Source organism: Ciconia boyciana, chromosome 6 (genome assembly GCF_034638445.1).
Source record: "Ciconia boyciana chromosome 6, ASM3463844v1, whole genome shotgun sequence".
Classification (NCBI taxonomy): domain Eukaryota; kingdom Metazoa; phylum Chordata; class Aves; order Ciconiiformes; family Ciconiidae; genus Ciconia; species Ciconia boyciana.
Window position 1 is genome coordinate 69,286,489 of NC_132939.1, and position 22,626 is coordinate 69,309,114.

General features: G+C 44.3%; 2 protein-coding genes across 12 annotated transcripts in view; both read right to left on the bottom strand.

Moving 5' to 3' along the window:
- Window positions 1–277: 277 nt before the first annotated feature.
- KLHDC2 (kelch domain containing 2) lies at window positions 278–15,951 on the bottom strand. Of its 9 annotated transcripts, none has more exons than XM_072866250.1 (15): window positions 15,816–15,834; window positions 15,322–15,432; window positions 13,864–14,031; window positions 12,935–13,014; window positions 11,789–11,906; window positions 10,307–10,422; window positions 7,733–7,814; window positions 7,561–7,644; window positions 5,390–5,470; window positions 5,243–5,301; window positions 4,785–4,894; window positions 4,238–4,310; window positions 2,957–3,044; window positions 1,673–1,725; window positions 278–1,374 (listed from the first exon to the last, which is right to left on the bottom strand). In XM_072866250.1, the coding sequence occupies exons 3-15, from the start codon at window positions 14,017–14,019 to the stop codon at window positions 1,251–1,253; spliced, it is 1,224 nt and encodes a 407-aa protein (XP_072722351.1). In that variant the 5' UTR covers window positions 14,020–14,031; window positions 15,322–15,432; window positions 15,816–15,834; the 3' UTR covers window positions 278–1,250. The 9 variants fall into 9 exon arrangements, with proteins under 9 accessions (XP_072722351.1, XP_072722350.1, XP_072722353.1 ...); XM_072866249.1 differs by having other exon boundaries at window positions 15,760–15,832; XM_072866252.1 differs by lacking the exon at window positions 15,816–15,834 and adding an exon at window positions 15,760–15,778 and having other exon boundaries at window positions 15,322–15,402.
- A 438-nt stretch (window positions 15,952–16,389) lies between these two features.
- KLHDC1 (kelch domain containing 1) overlaps window positions 16,390–22,626 on the bottom strand; it is a 34,035-nt gene continuing 27,798 nt past the window's right edge. For all 3 annotated transcript variants that reach the window (XM_072866014.1, XM_072866013.1, XM_072866015.1), the window contains 4 exons: window positions 22,284–22,356; window positions 17,886–17,970; window positions 17,493–17,545; window positions 16,390–17,360 (listed from right to left, as the gene is read on the bottom strand). In XM_072866014.1, coding sequence (XP_072722115.1) covers window positions 17,186–17,360; window positions 17,493–17,545; window positions 17,886–17,970; window positions 22,284–22,356 — 386 coding nt within the window. In that variant the 3' untranslated portion in view covers window positions 16,390–17,185. The remainder of the gene's footprint in view (window positions 17,361–17,492; window positions 17,546–17,885; window positions 17,971–22,283; window positions 22,357–22,626) is intronic.

Below are 22,626 nucleotides of genomic sequence, written 5' to 3' on the forward strand. Positions count from 1 at the left end.
GGCTGCCAGGAGCAGTTCCAGCTCTAGCCCTCCAGAGCACCTGCTCCCGCCAGCACAGCCGGACCGTGTAAGCGTCACCCCTGTGGAGGCGAGGAAGGTGCAGGGAAGAAGAGCTGGAGCGCGACAGTCAGAATAAACCCCCACGTGCTGTATCAGCACACCCCAGAGAGATGTGAAACCACAGCTCCGCTCTGACGCTCTGCACCGCCCTGAGCACTTACTCAAGCCGTAGCTAAAGCTTACAAAAGAAACCGGCGCAGGAATTACAATACAGGAATTATTTTGTTCTAGAAGGCAAAGTTTTTAATTTTTTTTTTGAGGACAGCTCAAACATGATTTCACCCCTTCCCCACAGCAGCACAGCCTGTCCCTTGTCCCCGATGTCACCTGCTGGGGCTGCGGACAGACGGAGCCGAGTCAGCGAAGGCAGGCGCTGACCCATCCCGCAGCCACTCGCGGTGTGCCTCCACCACGCTGAAGTCCTTCAGGCTGTTCCAGCGGTAGGTGAGCTCCACAGGGTCCTGACACAGCTGGTGACAGGCTCAAGCACTTTCAGTTACATTTCTCAGGGCAGAATATCTGCTACCCGAGGTTCACAATTGAAGTTCCACAACATAAAGAGCTCCAAAACAACCAAACTACAAACAAGCAGAGGGTAGTGGTGCTTTAACATCGGAGGGTTTACGACAGTTTATCTGTACTGACAATGTACAATTTCCAAATCCCGTTTCTCTGACCTTAAGCATTTGTGGCAAAACGTTAAGCAGACAGTTTCCTAACACTGTAGACTAAAACAGGACTCCGCATCCGTCACAGCAATCTTCAGCCTAGACTAAAGCAACACTCCTCAATAGTCATGGTGTGCCTCAGCGTTTCCTGCACAACCACTGAAGTCCTCGGGTCCTCGCCTAGGGACCCCCAACAGGTATTTCCACACACGCACACCCCGGCTTCTCGCTTGGGGCTGGCCCTCACACGTACTTCAAGGCGGACAAACCCAGAACTAGTTTTAGCTTAAGCACAGGATACATCTCCACTTGCATTAAATACATTTATTGCAAACATCTTTACACAAAAATAGGTTCTCTCTAGGCCATTCACATGCAACTTAAACGCAAGAAGCAACTACCTACAAGGCTACAGCTATTTCACCTATACAAGTTTAATGTTTGCCACACTTGGTAAAATTATTACATCTTCTTAGAACTGCTCATCCATGCACAGCTCGTTCAGAGATGGCTGCAGAGGGCTCAGGAGCCCGAGGTGTTGTTGCTTCCAAACCGCTGATTGACGCTGTGCAGCAAGTGCTTGGGGAGGCAATTCCAGGAACTGGCCAGCATCTCCTTAAAGCAAATGACTGCTTCGAGGCACAACCTTGGGGAGAGGGAAACACGGCCGGTGTTAGCATGGTTTGGAACAAGGGCTGCAAGGTAAGCTCATTCTTTACAGCTATGTAGCGAGGGCTTGTTCTCATCGTCAGTGCCAAACGCGTGCTTCTGAAAGGAGTCTCGCTCTATCCTCTCGTAATTGGCTGCTGTTCTTTCAGCATTCTTTAGGGGAAGAAATGTTTTCAAGTATTTTAGGAACATAAGGAACAGGCCTGCAGTAACCCTGCACTACTTGTCTTAGCTGGAGACACGACAGTTTAATGTTGAAGTCTCTGCTTTCTTACCTTACGAGAGATCTTGGTTGTAGAGAGAACACGAGTATTTCATTACTGTGAGCCTGGGGTGGGGAAGGAGGGAGAGAGAGAAGCAGTTTGGTTATGTGGAGTCACATTATTACAGCAGGAGCCAAACCAGCCAAGGCTCACACAGATGGACCCTGGAAAGGCAAGCAAACGGCATGGCTCAGGGGGCTGGAGAGGCTGAGGGTGGGGAGTAGACTGGACTTTGCGTAAATCACAAAGGCAGCAGACGAGCTGAATGCAGAATTGCTCTCCCAATCTTACAATATGGGAAGTTACGGGCACTCGGGGAACTACAGATGAATCAAAAAACAGATCTAGGGCCACTTCATACAAACAGCTGGAGGGGACTGGGCGCACAGAGTGGCCAGGCTCACACGCTCTCCCCGTGCAGCGTCTCCTGTTGCTGTCAGACAGGGGACGGGGCTGGCTGGAGCCCTGGCCTGGCCTGGGAGGGCTAGAAGAGACGGTCAGCATGCGTGTGCAGGGGGGGGTCCCTGTGAACCCTGTGTCCCAGCTCTGACCCTGGCCAACGCCCATGCTCAGGGGGAGAGAACAGGACCACCTGCGGGCAGAGTTTCCAAGTCTTCAGGGAGCCACACTGAGGGACTCTGGACTTGGGGACTGCATCAGGCTCAGCAGTCACTGGTTTTGGTTTGTTTTTTTTTTTTTAAATGGTTATGCCTGCTTCTTGAAGGCACGTAAACATATTATCTGCCAGAGCTGAGCTGCCGGTGCATGAAGAAGTGTTGCCCCACTCTTGTTTGCCACTCGCCCGTTCCAGCTGACGCCCACTGGTTCTTACACTAGAAGCTGCTTGTTCCTGGTCTCCCTTTCCAGCCAGCTGGTGTTTTTACAGACCTTGGGACACCCCCATCCTGGCTGAAGAGCCCCTCTCTGTTCAGCCTGTTCTCACCAGGATTCCCTGTAGGCATCACAGTGAAGAAATTACTTTGGGAGGAGCTCCCTGAAAACACCCCCATGAGAAGCACAGGGCAAAGCTAAAGAAGTAGTTGGGAGGTAACAGGCTCCAAGCAAAACACGTGTGTGAAAGTAAGTCATAGTTTGTTTAAATAATGAATAATGACCTGGTTCCTAGAAAAGCATCAAAACATTTCCCCTTCAAGCTTTCTTTATGCACCTTTGTCAGTCCTCACAAGATCAGGCTGCCGACTACAAGCATTTCACGCTTGCTGGAGTGATAAGACACCACGGCTCCTGTGGGAAGGGCCGGGCTGCACAGGAAGGGAAAGCTCGAAATAAACTTACAGCTTTAGTATGGGCAAGTAAGTTGTTGGCGCAGCCCCCAAAGACAATCACCTCTCCCTCTTCGCTTGCACAAGCGGTGTGCCACAGCCTAGAAACAGAAGTCAGCACTGCGTTAAACCAGAACACCCCACCCAATGATGCACGTTTAGGATTTGTATTTAAAGTTAACACATGCAAGTTTGCCCTTCCACCAGTACGTTGTAGACGTGACTAATTCAACAGGAACTTATGTTCAGAGAAAGAAAGCTGGTCAGCAAACCACGGGCTGTGTAAGGTGTCCTGGTTAGAGCAGGGCTGCGGGGCTCAGCAGCACGCTGCCTGCAAGTGCAGGCACGTGTGAAACCCACAGCGCTGTCGCTTCTGGAGGACGGCTGTAATGCACAACCTTTATTGTGCATTACACAAACTTTATTTTCGTGTCCTACCTTGCACAAACTTTATTGTCATGTCCCACTTGAGTCAAAAGACTGAACGAACACGGTCAGTCAGATTTTGTATCGCTCTCCTAAGACTTGGGAAAACAAGTAATCTCACATGTGCGTTGAGCAGCAACACGGCACTGTCCTGCTGCTCTGAAGGGGCGAGAAGCGGGTGGGGGGCAGCAGCTCAGCCTTGTTACTGCCCCAGCAAAACAGACCCCTCCTCACCCCCCCCAGCAGCGAGAGCAAGGCCAAAGGGGGCAGGCCAGGAAGCATCGCTGCTTTAACTCGTTTAACCTCGGATCAGAACACTTCCCCAGATGAGATGGATCACAGTAACTCCCATGGCACGAGTGTTTTCAATGCCATACACATGCATCACAGTAGTTTTGATGCTTTTAAATTGTAGGTCGTCATCTCTAATTTACTCAGCAGGAAGACAAAAATATCCTGGGTGTGCACAGGATTAGTGACCAGCGAGGACGCTCAAAACAGTGACACCTGCCTGTGTCCAGTTTGCTGGCAGAGCAGGAACACACAGGTTCCAGTTAGCTCTTGTGCTGGCACTCGCAGCTCAGATGCTTCTGCAGCCGGGAGACCAAACCCCGAGTCCCCGTGTTTCCTGCTATTTCACAAACATCGAGCTACACGCTACCTCCAGCACCAGTCCTGCAGTGGTATTTATTCATCTTGTATTTGGCACACACATTCGATACACCTGCATTTCTGGGGCAGAAGCTAGCATTTGTATTGTTAAGAAAAATGAGTGCTGTAAAGAGGAACGCGTGTCCTCTCTCTGACAGCCAACATGAAAAGCTTCCTCACTCTTTTTAATAAGTTTCCAGGAAAGTGTCTACCATACCTTGGTTTTTCAGAATAGTTGTGCTCAAACTGTATCCACTCATTCTTGCTGATACAATAAATCCAAGCATCACCTGAAAACAAGCAAAACCCCAAATGCAAACAGTACTCTCAGTTCTTTGACATTTGCTGCAATAAACATGTACTCTGGTGTAACACAGTCCATTTTTGTTCTTTAATAAATCAAGTCTTTTAGGAAAAACCCTACGAAACTTTGGGCTGGCTATTTGAAAACAGCCCTTTAGTAATGGTTTATGGGAGCGAAGTCAGAAGGGAAAGACAGAGAACTGTAAAGCTCTTACTAGCTGCAATTTGCATGAGATAGATAGATACATTTTTAGAGCAGATTAATTTCTATAAATAATAGTGTCTCAACACACTCAGTGACTCCTACTCTGTGAAATCAGCTGTTGACCACAAGGACTTGGATCACAAGTGCATGGAAGGAATTTGGAAAGAATTTAAGGTGACTAGGCAATAATTCAAGCTTCTGTGCACACCTGCTTAAGAACACAAAGACAACACAAAATCCTTTTGGAATGACTTACTTAATGGCTGCTTGTCAGTGGTGAATCCTCCAAAGAGAAAGAGGTGATCTGAGGAAATTGGTGTTAAAGAATGCCATGATCGGCCAACTGGGCAAATGCCTTGCGTGATTCTGTGTTTCAATAAAAGCACCATAAATTACACAAGTGCTACAATAAAATACTGCTGCTCTCTTCTGCTCTGATTATTTTTCAGTTATTTGAAGGATGCAGCTTCATACTGCACATAGCTCATGACCCAGCAGCAAGTTTAACTTCTTTAGACACAGTAAAAGAATTTTGCTCATATCAATCCTTAAAAAAGCCTGACAGCAAGAGCCAGCAACTGATCAGGAGGATCCGTTCTACCCGAGTTTACTTACTTGCTGGAGCCTACCAAGTTTCACTAGAATGACTAGAAGTGAATAAATGGCATCTTCATACTGCTTTACAAACAAAAGAACTCAAGTTTTAGTACCTACATTTCATTCCATTCCCACGTATCCAAATTCAGATAGTAAAGATCATTCATTCTGGACTCCTACAATAAAGCAGAGCATGGCTGAAATACTGCATTTAGGTTCAGTTTAGGTTTCAGTAACACATCGTTAAACTGGGCTGGGGCTTACTCTGTATCTGCCACCAAACACGTAGCCTCTGTTCCCAACTGTAGCACAGGCGTGAGCTGCTCGTGGTGATGGAGTTTTACCCTGGGAAAAGAAAACATGAAATAAGAAGGTAAGTTTATTTGATACATTAACAAAAGAAAGAAAATGCCATTTCACCAGAAACCTGCAGCAGATCAAGTGAAGAGGACCTGGGCTGAAGATGCCCATTGCACACACGAAGCAGCACGGCTACGGCCACACCAGGCACGCCGGGAGACACGGTGCGGCAGCAGACACGGTGGGGCAGGGGCCCTCTCAGGCCTCCCAGGAGAGCTCACCTGGACATCGCACTCAGGGCAAAGCAAGCTCTCACAGTTCCACAACTCAGTCACCTGAGGAGTTGAAAGGCTGAACTAAAGTCAGATTTAAGGCCGACAAGGAACAGAGAGTGAAAAACATCCAGTAAGTCTTTCTGTGTGCAGACACTTGCTTTCTTTGATGGATGGACGATCAGAAAACTCATTAAAAATGGGACTTCCCCCCCCCCCTTTAAGCGTCAAGGTATACATTTTGGTTTTAGAAGAGGGTTCAGACTGTCACAGAAGACCTCAGGCTGTAAATGAGACAGTGACGTAATAAATCTTTACACAGTATTTTTCTTGAGTTACTTCTGAAATATTTGAGATCTGTATGTAGTAACACAAAGCAATTCTTTGGTAATCTGAATAGGGAGTTACTTATCTCAAATTTAATTTCTTCCAATTCTGTGGCAATATCACTGCATTTGCCTGTTCCTGAATACTTCTGGGACACTTCAAGTGGTGTAGATTTGCAATTACGGAGTGTTTCGTTTTGTTTTGACCACAATTCAGCACCCAAGTGAAATGTACCAAACCGTCACGTTACAGTGAGGAGGACAGGAAACCATACATTTCGTTTTCCTGAGCTCCCCGTGAGCACGATGCCACTGAAGCATGAAAGCAAGCAAGTCAACAGGAAAAAAGATGAAGAGAGAAAGACAGATCAAAATAAGTTTCCCATTTTCGGAGAGGAGAGAGGACCTAGGTAAATGAATGGTTTAAATTCAGTGTAAATGGCCTCAAGAATGCTACTGAATAGGCAGCAGGTAATTTTTATTCTGAGGGGATGTTTCCAAGGCTAGTTCTACCAACAGTGTTTCAAACCCCTCTCTTAACAGTCTTTCTCCTGCAAGGATGTTGTAGGTAAGCTAATGACACCTCACGGAGTCCATATGTAGGAGAAAAATTAACAGTCCCACTTTGCTGGCAAGAGAGCAAAGTGCAGGGAATTAAGAGCACTCGCTCAGGAAGCACGAGAAGGGAAGGGAGCCCTGGTCACACAGTCCAAAGCTTTAGCTCCTGGCCGGGTTTCCTCCCCTGGCTGGATCAGACAGACTGCATGTCCCAGGAGGGAAGCCAGAAGAGCAGAAACCAGCAGTGAGCAGACGCAGTGCTTCCTGCCAGCCACAGCTAGAGCGAGCGGCCTGTGAATCATCCCATGGAGAAAACAAACTTAGCAAACACCACTGAGACCCGATCAGCTCCACATGGTCCATTTGTGGAGTCCCAGTCTCACGACCTCATTTCTTATCATGTCCTCCTGCTATCTAGCACGATGTATTTCAGAGAGCTCTTCCACCTTTTCTAACTCCTGGCATTTAGGGACTGGTTTACATCCCAAAGAAGACAGAATCACAGGGCACCCGGCAACTAAACACTTGGCAGTTAAAGACTGGTGACATCTAAACAAGGCTGCAGGGTGGAGTAGAAAAATGTATTTTGGGTGAGTTTCCGTGCTTCTTGCTTGCAAACACTTAACCACATCTTCTAAAATAATGCCAGGGAGATACAGGCTAGAGATAGGACCCCCGAAGAGATGCAGCAAGTTAAGACAGCTTCGTACTGCAAGTTAACGGAGCACACAGCCAGGCACTCGGAATATCTGCAGCCCAAAGCCACTGCTGCTGGGACAGGCCACTACTAACCCCGCACAGCTACGCGAGGAGGCCATTTTATCAGCACCCTCTTCTAACTTGACACAAATTAAAGCAGTGAACCCAGGCCTAGCAGAGTCATGCTTATTTTCATAGGATGCTACAAGAGATATGGCACAGAGTGCTTGTATTTCTTAAGAGCTGTAACTTAATTAACTGACATAAGACTAATAATTACCGTAGTTATAGGCTGGCTCCAAGTAAAAGTTTCAGTGTCCAGAACATGCACGTGGTCGTTCCACCCTCTAGGAAGACCTGAATTCTTTAAAAATATTAAATAAGCAACAATTTTTAATAAGCACTAATTAAATATTAAAGTTTAAACAGAAATTACTTCCAGGTTTACTTACCCAAAAAGAGGTTTCATCAAATTCAAAAGTCCCTCGTTGTTTCCCTTCAGGAAAATAACCATAGCCTCCAAAAAATATTAGCCTGAAACAAAACATGAATCAAGATCTGTTAGAAATGCTAGCACATCTGTTGCTACAAATTAAAGTTCTCTAAAGGTTGTGCTCAAACAGAAGACAGGAAAACCAGGGAAGCTCCTTTGGCTTCATTACTTCCAATATGTCTACAACACAAGTTTTCCAGGTGTGGGGCCCTGCTTCTTGCCTAATCGACCCTACCACCCACATTAAATCCCTCTGTGGCTGTTTCCCAGGCCTCAGGCTTCCAAGCTTTGCTCCGGTTCCAAATGTGTGTGGCTACCAGGCCTGCTGCCTGGTTGCTGCGCTTCAGCCTTTGCTGTCGGAGCTCCCACACAGCGGCTACAGGTGTTTATTCCCGCAGTTTCCTGCCTCCACCCTTTCCAAGCCCTCTGCCTGTTTTCCCTGAGCCCAAAATGTTCACAGACACTCCTGTAAGAAGCAAAGGGGAAGCATTACAACTTGGGCACGGTCACTGTAGAGTTGTGTGCTAGGCGAGGCAGGGCAGGAGGAGACCATGGGACACTACATGCAGCAGACCCTCTGCCAATGAAGCTGCCTGGGAAGTTTTTAGTTTTGGGGGAGGAAGACATTTTCCTTTGCACTTGCTGCATTTTGTTTCAAAGCCTGAAGAACAGTTACTATGAGCAGTCACTCATCTGTTTTTACTGTTCTTTTTGTTTTTTAAAATGTAATTTCCCTTTAAGTTTCAGGTTTGGGTTTTAGCACATATTATAAAATCATGGCATGGTTTTGCCAGAAATTCTTATTGAATTATGAAGTAACAGAAAACAATCTACACTAGCTAACTAAATACCCACAACTCCAGTCTTGCACAGATTTACATCTAAACTGATCATATCAAGTATCATAACAGTAAGCTTTCTCTCCACCTCAAGAATCTGAAAACTAGCACCATGGGCAATTCCCTATCCTTCATGAGCCTGTGCAGCAAATCTCACAGCAAATACCGTAACAGTGGGCTTTCTCTCCACATAATGGACAAAGCAGCACAGTCACTGTAGTGTTACACACCAAAATCACGGTACATAGTTCAAACACAAGGACATACGGCATCCCTGATGTCCTCTACCTCAGTAGAGCCAGAGACGATACAGTCAAGACCAGTTGTGCTAACGGGCAGAAGATGGCTGTGCTGTCCAGGTAAGGTTTTGCAGGCAACAGCTTAAACCCCTACCCCAACATGACAAGACAGTAAGAACCTGTAACCATTGCCAGCTGTGACTAAAGAACTAGAGGCCCCTGACTGTCACCTCATATTTGCATCAGACCTCCTCAGCCCCTGGCATCACGTACCCCAGCAGCACCGCCCACGCCGGGTGCCTGGCCCACAGCCAGCGGAGAGAGCCCTGCTCCGCGGGGATCAGCCCTTCCAGCCTCTCCTGCAAGGGGACAATTCTGGCCGTGCGAGGTGTCACCTGTGCCAGAGCATTTTGGAGTTCTCTTCTCTGGAAGCCAGGAACCCTCTGAGAAACCAGCCCTGGGCAGACGCTCCAAGAAGAGAGCCAAAAGCCCCTGACCTCCCCTGCAATAATTCCCTTCCATCCCCAATGTCCTGAGCAGCTGGGATACAGCAAGCTTGTGGAAGCAGGAGACTAGCTACCTACAACAGGGGCTTTCCCCAGTCTATCCTCCAGTGCTGGAAGGCTGGAACAATCTCATCACACAGCTCCCTGCTTCAGGGACTAGCACTACAGTAACTGAACGGGGGAGGAGGGTGCAAGGCAACAACGATGTTTTGCACGTCAACTCATCTGGCTTCAACACCTTCTCCTTGTCTTCCTCATCTTTTCCAAGGTTTGCAATGCCAAAAGGCCTTCTGGCATCTCTGGAACACTACCCCAACACATTAAATCAGATAACATCAACAGCAGTTCATCTAACACGTTCCTTGTTTTGTGTAACCAGCACAAACCACACCGAATTAAGCATGTGCATTGCTGAAAAAGCCACACACAATTTTAAGATTAAAACGGCTTCCTGCTTGTCAACTATCAAAGAAACGCGAGCTGTCCCACAAGACATGACCAAAAGACTGCATTTTCGGGATACGGGGAATCCTAGAACAGGCGTCTGTGAAGGATAATTCCTGATGCAATTGCCAAGAGGAATGACGCTGATACAAGTAACCACGATGTGGTGTCTTTAAAGCGATGTACTGAGAACGCACCGTGGAAGATTTGCCTGTAATGTGCCTACATTTTGGATTGTGACTCACACAGATACTTTGCAGCTTACATATACCCAAATTGGGAGTGAGGTTTTTCGTTTATCAACCGTTAAAGGACGGGAACTGTTTTAAAAGGCTGGCTGGGGAAGAAATCCAGCACCTTCCTGAAGCACGTATGTGCTGCAGACAAGAAGTCCTTCTGCAGCTCTTGTTCAAACAAACAGACACAACAATGACAAGACTAAGAGCAATTAAAAGCAAACACACGCGCAAGGATAGCTGTGCTGACTTCATTGCTGGAGCCTTACTTGTTTTTGTAAACCCAAACGCCAAGTTTGTCCTTTGATGAAGGGGGTACCCCCTGACACTCTACTCTGACCCACTGCAGCACTTTGTCCGTGGATCTGGAATTTAACATGTAGAACTGTAGAAAATAAAAAGATTTTTTTTACCCACACAGTTAGCTTAAAGCTTAAGTCTGACTGATGTTAAAATACTAATTTTTAATTAGCATGTATTGGTACAGAAATACTTTAAAAGGTCTTTTCCCAGCTGCACAGTGCACTGACAATGTTTGGAATAAAATATGGATCCAAAGATCCTTATCTTGTTGCAGACTCAAGCCCCAAACACTTTTTTACAAAAGTAACAGGACTATGGACATTGGGTTACCATCCAAAAGCTGAAATGGCATACGATGAAGGTTGTACAAAGTCGCAATTGTCTTACAATAAAAAAAAATCTGTTAAAAAAAATGTGGTTTTTTACAGTATCATCCCTTCTCTGTGTGTTACATCATTTTTACCTGGAGAGAAATAGCTGATACACATATATAAACTAACTGAAATGTAAGAATACCACAGCAGGAAGGAAGCAAGTCATACTTTATAAGTGTAGTTTGTTTCAGCCTGTTTGCAAGCATTGCGTCAAGCTACTTTCAGTTTATATTTAAGAGCAAGGCCAAACAAACTGTTTAATTTGAACCACACTTCCAGAACACGAGAAAATATTATCAGAGACTCCAGAGAAGAATAACATTTGAAACAACTACGGAGCAGTTAACAAATCACCTCCTGATATTATTTCAGTGAACTCTGGGAATTCCCATCGTTCAAAAGAAGCAATCTCAAAAGCACCAGTGCAATACAATTTATAGGGTGAATTGCTCAAGGACAACTGCAACCAAAACAAGTAATAGGTCATGGTGTTTCTTCAGTGGTGTAAAGGTACCAGAGTACAATCATCATGTGAAATGACGCAGAGCCGAAGGCTGTTTTACAAATGTCACGTTATCTGACCTGTTGCAGAGAAATTAATACACTGAACTGGTAAAAGTCAGCCAGCTAATCACCTGCATGGAAAAAAAATCCAAGCGGTAAGCACTGTATTTTGTTAGTCAAAACTTCTTAGGCAAGCACAAAAAGAACACGGCTTCAATTAGTTCACATCTGGGGAAACTGCTGACAGGATGAAACAGCTGGTTATCTGCTTCCAAGAACCAGAGATATAGCCAGCAGATGAAAATATTACGCTGCCGAAGCCATGGAGGGCACAGTGACTGGATACACGCTCAGCATCCCCCGTTATTAACATTTAAGCTCTGTAACAAGATCCAACCTGGCCAGTCATTCAGAAGAAAATGTTTCCTTAATTTGTTAAGATTATACATTTCTTGCTTTGGATGGGTTTTAGTTAACTGAAAAGGCCGCCTCTAGTTTATAAAAAACGGGAACAAAAGCTAATGAGGAGAAACTTATTAGTGAGGAGGGGTTTACCTTTAAATTACTAACCTTGTTTGTATTGCCACGTGCATGATGTCCTCCAAATAGGTACACCACTCTGTCTACACACACGGCACAACTTCCAGACATGGAAGGTGGAACATCTCCCTCTGTTTTACTCTTCTTCCTAGAAGCACAGTTTAAAATATTTTATCTGACAAAAACGAATGATAATTATTTTATCTGGAGTGGAATTTTATAACACTACCAGTATGTTTTTAATTACGATAGGTCATTGTGGACCATTCAGTTATGACTTCTTCACACCCTTGCAGGTTTAACAATTTACAATACTATCCTGGTATGACAGAGCGGGGTGGGGAAAAGGCAAATTAATTAATACATGTTTTGTGGGGGAGGAATCCTGCCTGCCCAGTTCAGGAGTTTGGTGCACCTTTCACGTTCAAAATCCCAGAACGATCCTCAGGCAAACAGAACGCACCTATCTAAACTGAAGGGCTCTGCCTCCCTACTGGATTTTTAATGTTTGTAAACATTACAACCACAAAGATGAGCTTTCAGCCCATGTCCAAGGCTCTCCCTAACCACAGCAAGGACTGGAAACTGCTGAAATTGCACTTTCTGCAAAGCGCTGAGGGGACTTGGCTTCGCAGCACAAGGCCCGAGCTAGCTACTGAATTGGAGCGCTGGATCCCCTTCTCTTGCACCATCAGGCACGCAGGTTTCACACAACTTCCAGGCTCCCAATGATCTAAGATGACACAGTAGTTTCTTTGGCTGCATCAACATTTAAAAACAACTTCTTAAAAGGACAACAAATTAAAAACTCAGTACGGGTTCCCTCACCAATGTACCACTGTAATCAAAAAGTGGTACAAATACAGTTTTCAGGTGCTATATCCTATACCAGGCATCCCAAAACACTTCACACTGTTGATCACATACTCCTGTACAAGCTACCTGTCTGAGCTCCCTTTCCTACTTCACCCTGTGAAAACATATTTGTTGTTTTCACAGAAAAAAAAAAAAATTGGAACTATTTTACACGTTTATGCAACAGTTTGGTAGGTGGGAACAAAGAGATCAGGGAATTCTCTCTCTGTTCACAGACCCTCAGCATGTTTTCTATACCAATTTAAGAATTTATCTTTTTTTTTTTCCCCAAAAAACAATTCAGTTAATTATTTACTGTACCATCTTCCAGTTTCCATGTTGTAGATCCATATTTCATCTCTAGGCAGATAGAAGTCATAAAATCCCCTAACTTGGGCATTCTGCAGAACAGGTCAGAAAAGAAAAAGCAACGTCAGCAGGATGCTTGACATACTGAATTACAGACTCCTGCGAAGGTTTACACCTCCTCAGAGATCCAATCATGGAACAGAAAACAGCAGCAGTGCCTGCCGCACTCCTGTACCTCCCACCTGCACAGCAGCCCTCGGGGAGCAGGTATCAGCCTATTTTAGCTTCTGCTGGGAACCAGACAAGCTCCCAGCAGAGCCAGAGACTGGGGTAAATGGAAGTTAAACCTCCTTTTCATAGCCCAAGCAGGATATCTAGGGTGCATAAATGAGCCAAAATATCCTTTTTAGTTCCCCCACCCCCTGCATGACTCCACCAGAACAATACACCAAAGCTTTGTCTTGAGCTACCAATTTACTTACCGAGTTCGTTGACAATTCATCCTCATTCCTGTCAAAATTGTAAAATCACTTGGTTCTGCTTGCAGTACACACATACCCCAGTGTGATAAATAACCAACCCGTGATCATTAACACGCAATATATAGTTGTGCTGATAATGCTGTAAATAAAAGCACCATTTCGCACAGTGTGCATTTCAAATCAGACAGTATTTCCTTCTCTTACAACAGACATGTGAGCTGACAAAGGCAAACAACACCCAGCATCCCACAGAAGTTATCGGTTTGCCAAGATCTGCATTCAACACTCACGATTTATTTCAATATTTCAAAACTCTTAAATGTCATATTCTAATTTGACAACTGGAGCTTTTCTTTTTCGGGGGAGGGATAATTTTACAGAGTCACTCCCAAACTAACAGAATGTAATTACCAGCAGCAGGGGTGGCAGAAGGCTTACTTAACAAGGAGAACAGCGTACCTTATAGCCTCCCCAGACATACATGCAGCGTCCATCAGTGACTGCCACGTGCCCGCTGCGCTCCGCAGGGCTATCATTCTCCAGCTGCTCAAAGCTGTCCTCAGCTGGAGCCGGGAGCTCTTCATCTGCCTGCAGGTCTTCGTTATCATCGGCCATTTCGATACAGTGCTACGTGCACAGAATAACATATAGTATGGAGCTTTGAAAACCATCAGGGGAACCACCAGAGGAAAAAAACCAGAGAAACTACACACTGTTGTTTCTTTTGCAATGATGTTTCAGCGCAAGAAGTTATCCCATCAGTCAAGAAAGTTTCGGATGGGGATTCCTCAGTTGTGTGTAATTTTTAATTGTTTCAGTTTCCAACTTAAGCCAAGGTCTCTATCTTTTTTGGAAAAAATCACACTTATCTATAAATACATCAGTTGATGACCAAAAAACCAACCCACAACGGAATAAATTTGAAAGCTTTGCCTACAGTATGGTTTTCACAGAAGTGAAAACTCCTGCAGCTTTTCAGGCAAAGTCCCTTTGGGCTGCCTAAGCCAAGTCTCCCCCACACGAAGCCTCCCGTAGCTGTTAAATGCAGGACGTTACCTATGCTAACAAAAACCCCACAAAACAAAGCCCCTCGCCCCACATCATGCTGATGTGCAGAAGGCCAAAACCCAGCGCGTCCTGGAAAGACAACGACTATGCGCACCCAGCCTACGGCTCCTGAGCACTGTGCAGCTTAGGGGTAAGAGCAGCCTCCACGCCAGGGCTTTGGTACGCAAGGAGCTCCAGGGCCATGCTGTCACTGGGGTCACTGGTAATTCAAAGCCCCAGCTGTGGAAGGAATCAAGCCAGGAGGAGACGCTGAAGTCAGCCCTGACAGGTCATCCGGGAAGCTGTCTGCTCCCTCTGCCTCAGCCTGTAATGAAGCAGGGGGACCCCTGACAAGCCAAAGTCGCCTTCCATTTAAGGGCCACTCCCAAGTCCCCTTCTGCTTTAGCTTTCCTGCAGCCATGAGCTGAAACCGTCACCACACAAAGATTTTCAGATGCAGATCAAAAGGCCAGGGAAGTTGGACAGTCCAGACAATGGTTTTGTGCAACCAGGCAAAGCGAGACGTGAAAAGGACCTTACCGAGACTATCAAACCCTGCGCTCACACAAAATCCTCGACACCTACATCACTCCTGACAGACTTTTGTTTAATTTGCATTGCTCCAATGATGGAGACACTACACCACCTTCGGTAGTTTATTTTTGAGCTTTAATTATGCTTCAAGTTAGAAAGCCTTACTCACACCTCAATGAAATCTGTCTGCTTCAAGTTAACCTGATTTTTACTGACCTCTCCCCAGTGATCAGCATTCTTTAATTATTTTTTTTAACAACCTAAGACACAATGGACAACTTCTGTCCCCCTTTATTAATTTTTCAGTCCCATACTGAAACACTTCCCACAACTCACTGTAATTCCCAATTCTCTACGGCTCTGCCTTGGCTGTCCACATCCCTGACGACACCGCGACTGGCCAGACGTGGTCTCCTCCTGTGCTGAGGCAGGCCCGATAAATCTTATCTGTCGGGACATACCCATAACACACGACCCAGCCTGAGCAGCAGCCGCACCGTGCTGAGCAATGCGCCATCACCGCACTTACCGGACCCGTTAACAATCCCCCGGCCCTCCCCGCTTTCTGTCAAGGTTTGACCCCCCCCGCCCCGTGCCCCACAGCGCGCAGCCCCCTCGCCGCCCGCTCCTCGCTCCGGCCTCCCCGCCGGCTCAGTCCCCCCCGCGCCGCCTCTGCCCCCAGACCCGCGCTCCAGAGCCCCCCGGCGCCCTGCCCACCCGCCTCCCCTCCGACCCCCGGGGTCCAGTCCCGTCCCCCCAGGGCCCGGGCCCTACCGCGGCGGCGGGGCTGCGGGCCGGACGGCGCGGCCGCCCCCTCCTCCGTCCCTCACCTCAGCGGGCCGCGTAGCGTCAACATCCGCCGCGGGCGGCCGCTTCCGGCAGCGCCGCGCAGGCGCCGTCCCGCCCCGCCGCTGCCCGGGGAGGCGGGAGCGGGGCCGGGGGAGCGGGGCCGGGGGAGCGGGGCTTTCCCTCGGTCGCTGCCGGGGCGGCCCCAGGCCGGGAGCCGGGCGCGGTGCCTGCGGAGCCGAGGCGCAACAGCCGGCCTGCGGCGACAGCACCGCCTGGGAGCGAGGCGGGTGCGGGGGTCGGGGACCGCCGGGCTGGGCGGCGAGGCTCCCGCCGCCGGCAGGCGGCTCTGACACCGACCGGGCGCGGGGCGTCTCTTTGTGAAGAGAAAGCCGCGTTAACCGGGAGATGACAGCTGCTCGGTTAAAAAAAAGCCACCGGACTAATACGAAATGGTTGCTTAAAGTTTAGCACGTATAAGATTATGGCTCTGCCACAACACCCCATCACAAAACTTCCCTTTATGATATAAATTTGCTCCAAAAACTCCTTTCCCGATTAAGTTTTGCAGATTGTGAAAATGTCAAAAAGTAGTCAAAATGGGTCTCGATTCAACTCTATAAAATTTTAATGACTGCGCTCCTGTTAACTAAATATTTGAAACCAAAATAGCCAGTACTACATATGCTCTTTTTAAACAATAAATAAGCATTTTTTTAAACAAGAATTAAATAGAAACTTTACACATCCAAAATACAATATACAACCTATTTCAAAAAGGACTCCTTGATTACAGAAACATAATAAAACCATATTACGAACGGCACGTAAGCTTTCCTATACAAACGGTAACTTTTTCTTCAAGTTCCACGGTTAGCTTACTGATTTTCCTACTTCGAGTAAGACGTCAGGCTCCATCGTTGGACTAGACGACGGTCAGATGAAAGGGTCTGGTGGAATCAAATCATGAGGTTCGTTGGTGTTAGCAAATTAGCCACCTTTCTCAAGACTGACAAGTGTGAACCTTCCAACAATACTGTGTTGGACTACTTTTACCTTGTCAGAAAGGCTGACGCGATAAGGTTGTAGCAGGATTTTAGGCTTAAGCCGTATGTTATCCAATGGAAACCATTTTGTATCATCTGTCACCTTCAAAAAGAACAAGTTGTATGGACTGTCTCATTAAGACCACAACAGCAGAAGTTAACAATATATACAAATGAAGTTTTATCAGTTTTCTATAATGCAGAAAACAAAAGAGACTTCCATAAAAAGGATTTCTTTGTTCTCAAACTTCACTTAGAAACTCAGCTTAACATACAGTTGTTCTGTAGCATCAGGAAAGTTCACTAACAAAAGACTTTGCTGTACGCCGTAAATAAACCAAAGTGTTCAACAGTTTTGTTGCCATTGTTCATGTGGTATTTAGCTGACTTTGTCTTTCGGTTTCAGCTTTCCTCTCTTGCCGGTGGTTAACTGCAGCCCAGAAGGTTATTTTTTTCAGCACCTGCTGCAAAAGTTTCGAGGGCAAGCATGGTATTTGATTCTTTAAGAGAGCTGCATTTTTACCGATGCAGTCAAGACACAACCTGAAGAAGGAAGGGGGGGGGGGGGGGGGGGAGAGAAAGATTTAAGTAAGAGGTCTGTAACCTAGAGACCCTAAAAAGCACAGTGCCATAATAATTCACACCAGACTCCTTGTGCCAATAACCTCAACTCACCTGAGCAGTGAATAAGGTTGAGTCTGAAATATCAACAAGTCACTGCAGTGACCCTGATCAACAGAAAAAAAGACCCATTAAAATGACATACAGCTTATCTCAGAAATACTGCTACTTTCTAGATTAATGGCACATGTATTACCACATGCATAATTTAAATCTGAGAATACTTCAATAATTATTTATTAAGAATCTGAATAACAACTTCCTTTTTATGAGCCTAACAAGGGCAGGAAAAAATCCTCATAAATTACTTTCCAAGAACACCTGAGGTCACATCTCACAACACCATATGATATGAATGAACCCAATAGTATCAGCAATTGTATTGTCTTTATTTTATTTCAGTTTTAATTATTATAGTGCTAGGATTTCATTATTCAGTTTACTGACTGTGTCCATGAAATGCAAGTCATCTTTGCTTCCACCAAACACCATCACTTCTCCTTCTTTTCCAAGGCAGGCTGTATGCCACAATCTAGAAATAAAGTTATAAATAGAATTAGTGACCAAGTAACAACAAGCAGTTGTGTTATCAGCAAAACAAATCTAAACACTGAATGTTTTTAAGGGTTTCAGAGAAGGAGTACGTTTCCTTGCATTTTAACCTCTGTACCTCACGTAGGCTCTCCTCCATTCTTCATGGTCAAGTTTATTTTCAAAAGACCCTTTCGCTATAAGGACGCAAGTTCCTTTTAACTACAACGGAAAGGTCACTGTTCTAATCCTGTGATTCCGCTACTTACACACAGAGCCTTGAAGTCTTACGGGCCTCACTACTTACCCAGAAGAATTTTTAAGTTTTAAGTAATGTACTTTACAAGTTGCTCTGTGAGCTGCAGAAACAATAAAGCCTGTTCTTTATCAGCCTGTGTCTCAAGGCAGACCCTCCGTTCTCAGGGAAGAATGGAGAATAAGCACTGGGCGCTCACTGGAGCGAAACAATTACGAGAGTCTCTCTTCTCTGTTTGGCCATTTATTTGCACAGAGTATGTTGGGACTTAGTGTCTCTGAGCTTCCTACTTCTCTGTCAAATAGTACTGAAATGGGTCAATCGGTTTGAAATGTACAGGGGCAGGAGAGGCAGCCATGCATGCACAGAGCACAAGAACGTAACCCTTACTTCTTGGGAAACCAAGACAAAGACATCATTTCAAAAGTCTTCAGAGGTAAAAAAAATAATACCTTAAAATACGATATTACTAATTTCTTTAACAATATAAAAGGAGAGAGCAATGTGACTATCCATCTCATGAGAATTTTGCTGACTGATTCCATGTCATACAGAACAATGTATTTTTGTCATTATTTGACTCTTCTGTACTCATATTTACTTTGTCTTATTTATCACTACTTCAAAAAAAGTTAGTGGAAAATTTTTAGAAAACAAAAACTATACAAAACAAGCTTTTGCCAAGAAGAGCGTTTCTTTTCCTTTTTTTTTTTCTTTCTAAATTTTCCACTATTTCTTTAATTCATAACTACAATTCTAATGGCTTTAAGATTGTGGGGTTTTCAGTACTGACTCTCATGCCTGAACACTAGGATGAGAGCTTCAGAATATCCTGTTTCAGTTTTACACTTCCCCCAAAGATTCCTGGGGATCATTTTCTGTGTGTCAATTACATCACTCCCACAAGTAAGTTTTGTGTTGTGCATATAAAAGCACATGGTATTAAAAAAACCCCACAAACAAACAAAACCCCAAAAAACCCAAACCCAATCCAAACCCTGACTTGTATACTCTTGCTTTAACAAAGATTCTGCTACTTTAGCAGCTACACCTCGCTAGATTCACTTTTTATTATTAGCAGATCAAAATCGGTAACTTTTCTATTGGTGTTTCACCACTAAAGTAAATATCACAAGAGGATTTTCACCACAGAGCTCTGGCCCTTTAAGTCTAGTTAACCAAAATAATACGCACCACTAGAACTTTCATGCACAAGTAAACGTTCTCACTTTCTTACTCCATTCATGTCAGTAATTATTCACCGTTCTCCTTAGGCTAAACTGTACCCCACCTTTTCTCTTCCTCATACCTGTAGATAGATCTGTCTCTGCCTTATCTGCATTAGGGAAACTCTGGCCTGGACTTCGTCACCGAAGAACACTGGGAAGCCTTTCCTGCCTTGACTTTGTTGACATCCTAGCTCGCAACCTGATGCTTTTTCTACAGACTGACAGAGTTTATGTCCTCTCACAGCTGCTCTAACTTATCACCTAAACATTCTAATAAAGCATGTTATTTACATTACACAGATGCTGAATTGATGTAACCTTTTTACACAGCTCTTCTAACTAGAATAACAGAATTACATTGTAATGAAAACACTGGGAATCTGTAAGTTAAACATACAGTTTGTTCTGTATTTTAACCTGGCATGCAAAATGTTAGCTGAAGTACAATTGATGGACAGAAAGAAGAAAAATATTTTCTACCAATACAGAATCACAGATCTATAACCTGGGAGACAATTTTTTAGAAATTACCAAAAATTAAGGTTGAAGGAAATTATTCTTTAGAGAATTTAAGGAGGGAATCAATTTTGCAGAAGCATCAGGAAAATACACTAATGCATGTGTGATATACCGTGTATTATTATAAAATAACAGACATATATAAAAGAAGGGCACATATACGTAGTATTGCCAGTGCATTTGAAGTCCTGCTGTAAATGAGCGATAGAACTGACTTAAACCTTTTTCAGCTGCAGAGATCCTGCAGTAATCCTGTGTAAGAACAGGGATACAATTATGGTACAAGGAAATAGTTCACACTCAAACTAGTTCAATATATAGACAGGCTTTTGGTATGGCTCCTTTTATCCGTGTTTCTAAGACTTCCTGAAAAAGGTTATTGAAGTATCTTTTTTTTTTTTTCTTTTTTTCAAAAAAGGGGGGGAGGTTATTTACTTCAATAAAGAATTAGGTCAATGAAAGGCAACTGTCCTCAGCCTACAAACTGCACACCAAAATCTTCAGATGGTGGAGAACCATAGGATACGTTTGGACTTGAGGGAACTCTGAGACTCTTGTCAGCACATGACCCAAAAACTCTCTTCTCTTAGGAGGGTCTGGGCTGTGCGCGCAGCAGAGTCCTCAGCAAATTTAGCAGCGTCAACCCCAGGAACCCTCCTTGGCGCTTCTGCTGCAGCAAGGAAGGTGGCTTGCTCAACAGCCTCTCTGCCAGCACAGCCAAGTGACAGTTCACTTTGTAGCCCAGTATGGGATCTGCCCTTGAATTGCCTGAAAGCCCCTTGGGGCTCAAGAGTCACAGGTCCCCAACATCCAGCACTATCACCACCTGAGGCACAAACACTATTTCAGCTTAATTGCAGAGTAAAGGCTGAGCTGCAGCTCCCTGGGCTGCTGCCTGTAGAAAGAGCACACTCTGTCCCTTCCTGATCCTTTTTCATGATGCACCAGTAAAAATAATTACACAAGGCGAGGCAGTCCACTTCAGCAGTTAACTTTTATGAGATCATCTGTGTAAAGAACTGAACACGAAGGCAAACATGATCCTTGACTGCTAATGATATGCTGTGTTATTTAAGGCAGTCATCAGTCCCTTCAACAGTTCACTGATTGTAAGAAGACAGAAAATACTCTATGAAGCTAAGGTGTAAGTTTATTTGGGCTTGAAAGTTTGAAATATAAGAAAGCAGAAAACTTGGTCTAACAGTGCTGTTATAGTTAAAAGACACCCTAGAATAGGATAAAACAGGAAGAAAATGAATTGAGGTAAAGATATTTCAGTAATAGAAAACAGAACATAAGGCAGGAAGCATGCAAATGCCAGACCAGAATTGTACACTATGCTAAAAAGAATACAAAATTGTGCTGAGAGTACCTGGGTGAATGTATAGAATGAATTCCATGAAAAACTGAATATTTACTATGTACAGCAAATCAGTTCAATAGCATTTACATTATAAATACAGAGACTGCTTCAAACACTGTGTTAAAAAAAAAAAATCTGTGCTCTGATACAGCAAGCACCTGTTTTCAATGGCAGCTTCTGAATCACCTCCAGGTTTAGAACATGAAACCTGCTTTCTACAGTCAGAAAGAATCAATCTTTTGCTGTAGTCTTAACCTAGAGAGGGAAGGGGAACAGAGTCTGGAAGAGACAGTATTGTTCCCGGTGTGAACAATACACATTCTAGAAGTAGGTCCTTTTTGGTTGGCAGTTAAGTCCTCGAAATAACAAACCTCCACAGTCATTGACTGTTTAGTACTAAATTCAGTTTTGCAAAACTGTAATCATAATTAGCTGCTTCTGCTCAGGGGAAAAAACCTGAACAAACAAGGTGTTTTATATTAATCATTTTGTTTATCATTTTGAATCCTGAAAGGTGCATCAACATTTTCATGGTTGTCTCCCCCATGTTTCTGATAATGTATCAACATGAATCAACTTTTATTATTCTCATAGGTTATTAATTCCTCAAAAGTTATGTGATATACATTTTCTTATATAGAAATAATTTGGCTATAGAACACCAGGTTAGTTGGACACCCAGATCCTTCATCACACAAAAAAAATAATCTTCTAATGCAAGTAAGCATCATAATGCAAGTAAGCATCGACTATAACAAATATAGAAAGTAATAATGCTGTATCAGGTATGAAGGAACATAAGTTAGTAAAGCAAACTATTCAATCACACTGCATTAATTTTCTAAAATATTCTTATAATGTAGTTTAAAAATACTGTTCAATAATTTAAAATGACGTAATATTTTAAAATGCCTAAATTTCAGCAAACGTTATCTATTTCTGTATACCTAGGCCTACTCTTAGGCAAATGGGTAAGTTGTTTCCATCCATTTGTTGTAATGCTGTGAATCCAGCCATCACCTACAAATAAGAACATATATTAGTACTTTTTCTTGGGACAAAGTCTTACCATTTTTATTTATTTATACAAAAAGCTCTGTGCTCCAAGAGGACATTATATTAAGATAACAGTAACATCATCGCTACATTAACTTGCATCTTGGCAGTTTTTGTCATTTAACTTAACCATTCAGTCACAGAAAGCTCACTGCATTGAAATCTGGAATTAAAATACACTTACTTTTCTTCTTTTAGATATATTGAGAAAACAGGTCAATGTCCCTTTGAAAA